The sequence below is a fragment of the Hylobates moloch genome, unplaced genomic scaffold, assembly GCF_009828535.3.
Source record: "Hylobates moloch isolate HMO894 unplaced genomic scaffold, HMol_V3 SCAFFOLD_15, whole genome shotgun sequence".
NCBI lineage: Eukaryota > Metazoa > Chordata > Mammalia > Primates > Hylobatidae > Hylobates > Hylobates moloch.
In genome coordinates, this window is record NW_026652290.1 from 98245818 (window position 1) to 98249789 (window position 3972).

The 3972-nt window shown below is 63.2% G+C and overlaps 1 protein-coding gene across 1 annotated transcript in view; it reads right to left on the reverse strand.

Annotated features, from left to right (window-relative positions):
* The window catches only part of ABCA7 (ATP binding cassette subfamily A member 7), a 22474-nt gene that overhangs the window by 12946 nt on the left and 5556 nt on the right, over positions 1-3972 (reverse strand). Inside the window, exons 12-17 of the mRNA XM_058428136.1 lie at positions 3184-3360; positions 2607-2829; positions 2253-2474; positions 1972-2173; positions 667-777; positions 235-406 (exon numbers count right to left, since the gene is read on the reverse strand). Of these exons, the coding sequence (XP_058284119.1) occupies positions 235-406; positions 667-777; positions 1972-2173; positions 2253-2474; positions 2607-2829; positions 3184-3360 (1107 nt within the window). The remainder of the gene's footprint in view (positions 1-234; positions 407-666; positions 778-1971; positions 2174-2252; positions 2475-2606; positions 2830-3183; positions 3361-3972) is intronic.

Consider the following 3972-nt stretch of genomic DNA (forward strand, 5'->3'; position numbering starts at 1 on the left):
GGGGAGGGAGTGGTGGGGGGTTCACGGGGAGGGAGTGGTCGGGGGGGGTTCATGGGGAGGGAGTGGTGGGAGGCTCACGGGGAGGGAGTGGTCGGGGGGCTCACGGGGAGGGAGTGGTTGGGGGGTTCACGGGGAGGGAGTGCTGGGAGGCTCACGGGGAGGGAGTGCTGGGAGGCTCACGGGGAGGGAGTGGTCGGGGGGGGCTCGCAGGGAGGGAGTGGCTGAGGGGCTCACAGTGTGGTGGTCTTGCCGGCCCCGTTGTGGCCCAGGAAGGCGGTGATGTGGCCGTGGTAGAAGTCCAGGCTGAGCCCCCGCAGTGCTGGCTGCGGGCTGCCAGGAAAGCACTTCTCCAGGCCGCGAACGGAGACCCCAGGACGCAGGCTGAGTGGTGCCTCTTCCACCAGCACTGCAGAGACGGGGCAGACTCAGCCATAGAGTTCATGGGGGTCCCGGGGCCTGCAAGTCCCGCAGAGCTGGGCTGTGGAATCTGGGACCTGCTGGGCCGGGGCCCATAAAAGCTGGGGGAGCTTGGGGACCGCAGTGTCTTCAGGGCGTGTGAGGGTTGGGGTGTCCAGGTCATTGTCATTGGCATCTGTGGAATCTCATTTTGGGGGGGAACTGGGCATGTAAGTGGGAAACCAGCTATTAAGCCTTGTAGGGCCTCACCCTTTGGGTCCAGTGGGGTGGGACAAGGGGCTGGACTCTGGGGGGGCCGAGGTCCACACCAGTAGCTCCTCCGAAAGGGAAAACTCCATGGTTCAGGGATCCCGTACTGGCCTGGGGGGAGAGGTGCTGGTTATCGCTTAGCCCACCACCCCGGAGTGTACCAGTTTTTGTTTTTTTTTTTTTTGAGATGGAGTCTTGCTCTGTCCCCAGGCTGGAATCCAGTGGCGCGATTTCGACTCAATGCAAGCTCCGCCTCCCAGGTTCACCTCATTCTCCTGCCTCAGCATCCTGAGTAGCTGGGACTAGAGGCGCCCGCCACCACGGCCAGCTAATTTTTTGTATTTTTAGTAGACATGGGGTTTAACCATGTTAGCCAGGATGGTCTCGATCTCCTGACCTCGTGATCCGTCCGCCTCGGCCTCCCAAAGTGCTGCGATAGCAGGCGTGAGCCACCCTGCCGGCCTTGTTTTTTCTTTTTTGAGACGGAGTCTCACTCTTGTTGCCCAGGCTGTAGTGCAGTGGCGCGATCTCGACTCACTGCAACCTCCGCCTCCGGGGTTCAAGCAATTCTCCTGCCTCTGCCTTCCAAGTAGCTGGGAAACAGGCACCCACCACCACACCCGGCTAATTTTGTATATTTAGTAGAGACGGGGTTTCTCCATGTTGGTCAGGCTGGTCTCGAAATCCCGACCTCAGATGATCTGCCCGCCTCGGCCTCCCAAAGTGCTGGGATTACAGGCGTGAGCCACCGCGCCCAGCCCAGCTTTTTTTTTTTTTTTTTTTTAGAGATGGGGGTCTCACTCTGTTGCCCAGGCTGGTGCGATCACGGCTCACTGCAGCCTCAACCTCCTGGGCTCAAGTGATCCTCCCACCCCACCCTCCCGAGTAGCTGGGACTACAGGCGCCTGCCACCGTGCTCAGCTAACTTTTCTACAGATGAGGTCTCACTATATTGCCCAGCCTGGTCTCAAACTCCTGGGCTCAAGCGATTCTCCTGCCTTGGCCTCCCAAAGTGCTGGGATTACAAGCGTGAGCCACACTGCCCGGCGACTGTGCCAGCTTCTGGCCACACAGCTGGAATCAGGGCATCCAGGTATGAGGCGGCCAAGAAACCCCGCCCACCTGCCTCAGGCCCCGCCCCTCCAATGCAGCCACCTGCATGCATGTGCCAGGAAGCCCCGCCTTCTCTCTAAGGGAATAAGCCGCCCCCACCCCCAAACGGCCTGGAGGCCACACCCCTAGCTCAGCCTCCCGCAAAGCAGGTGCGACCCGGCCCGGCCGGGAGCCCCGCATCCTACGGCCCACCTGGGCACACAGCTTCCAGGTACCAGGTGGCAAGGCCGTAGAGCGCCGCGTCCAGCAGCAGAAGGCCAGAGACCTGGGCCAAGCTGAAGACGTCTGCTGTGGGCCGGGTGCCCGCATTGTGCCACTGCGCGCCCTCGCCCTGCTCCTCCAGCAGAGCCAGGCTCTCGCAGCCGAAGCCGAAGGCCACGGGCGACAGCAGGCTCTGCGGAAAAGCGGGAGGTCAGTGAGCAGCCGAAGTGGGGGGCGTCCCCCATCCCCGCCCGACCCGACCCGGCTCTCACCGCGGCCACGCGGCCACCCGCGGGCAGCCGGTCCCGCCAAGCCACACACAGCACGTAGGGCAGGTAGAGGGAGAAGTAGGCCAGGCCGCCGCAGGCCGCAGCCAGGTTGGCGCGGGAGAAGAAGGCGCTGAGCAGGAAGCTCTGGGTCACCGTGGCCACCGCGAAGGTTGCCAGGAACAGGAAGACCACGCCCGGGTGGCTGTAGGGGAGGATGTCCCCCAGCTGTTGGAGGCGACGGGAGCTCAGGGTCCAGCTCCTGGATTGGCCTGGGGGCGCGCACCCACGCGGGGCCGCCCCTGCCTGCCACCCTCCCGCGCACCCATTCTGCAGCCCGGCAGGCCGAGGCGCGCCCACCTTGAGCACCAGAACCAGCAGCGCGGCGCTGAGTAGGAAGGGCCCGAGGCAGCTGAGGAACCAGCCTAGCCAGAGCACCGCGCGGCTGAGCCCCATGGCGCGCATGGTGTCCCGCAGCCGTGTCTCCTTCTCCCGCACCACGGCCTTCACCGTCAGTGTCACGGAGTAGATCCAGGCCAGTGTCAGGAAGAGCGGCAGCGACCGGCTCAGCACACGCAGGAACCTGGGGTGGGGACGGCTGGGGTGGAGGCTGGAGACCCTCCGCCCACCATCTGGCACGACTGGTTCGTGTCCCGGGATCTCAAGGCGAGAAGATTCGCCTCCCTGTTTCTTGGACCCTGATCCAGCCAGCCTTTGGCTCTCACGCCTCAGCGCAGGCCAGGCTCTCCCTGTGCCAGGGGCCCCCAGACCCTCAGAGTCCCCTGCTCCTCCCGCTGCAGCAGGGCACGTGGAGTGGTGTAAAGGTGCAAAGTTCGCAGCCTGGACCGCAGGAAGGTTCCCAACAGAGCCCGGGCCCACCCCCACACCCGGGACCTTCCCGCCGTGGGGAAGAGCAGGGAGGGGTGCCGGAGCTCACACGTCGTCCACATAGCACGGATAGGGCATCTGCTGCAGGTAGAGGCCGGCCCGGGGGTTGGCGCCGCTGAGCAGGCGGACGGCTGCACGCTCCACCAGGTCCTGCAGGTACACGAAGCCGCCCCACACGTAGCGCAGGTCGGTCAGGGGGTCCGCGGCTGGGCCAGGGTCCCAAAACCTGCGAGAGGGGCATGGTGGCCGGTTGTAGGGAAGGGCTAGAAACTCCCGGGCCCCCACCGTGAATAACTTTTTTGAGACAGGGTCTTGCACTGTCGCCCAGGCTGGAGTGAAGAGCTGCAATCATAGCTCACTGCAGCCTTGACCTCCTGGGATCAAACGATCCCCCCAGCTCGGCCTCCCAAGTCGCCTGGCTAATTTTATTTATTTATTTATTTGAGACGGAGTCTCACTCTATCGCCCAGGCTGGAGTACAGTGGCGCCATCTCGGCTCACTGCAACCTCCGCCTCCCGGGACGAAGCGATTCTCCTGCCTCAGCCTCCCGGCTAGCTGGGACTACAGGCGCGTGCTGCCACGCCCGGCTAATTTTTTGTACTTTTTTTTTTTTTTTCGGTTCACGCCATTCTCCCGCCTCAGCCTCCCAAGTAGCTGGGACTACAGGCGCCCGCCACTGCGCCCAGCTAATTGTTTGTATTTTTAGCAGAGACGGGGTTTCACCATGGTCTCGATCTCCTGATCTCGTGATCCACCCGCCTCGGCCTCCCAAAGTGCTGGGATTACAGGCATGAGCCACTGCGCCCGGCCTTGTACTTTTTTTTTTTTTTTTTTTTT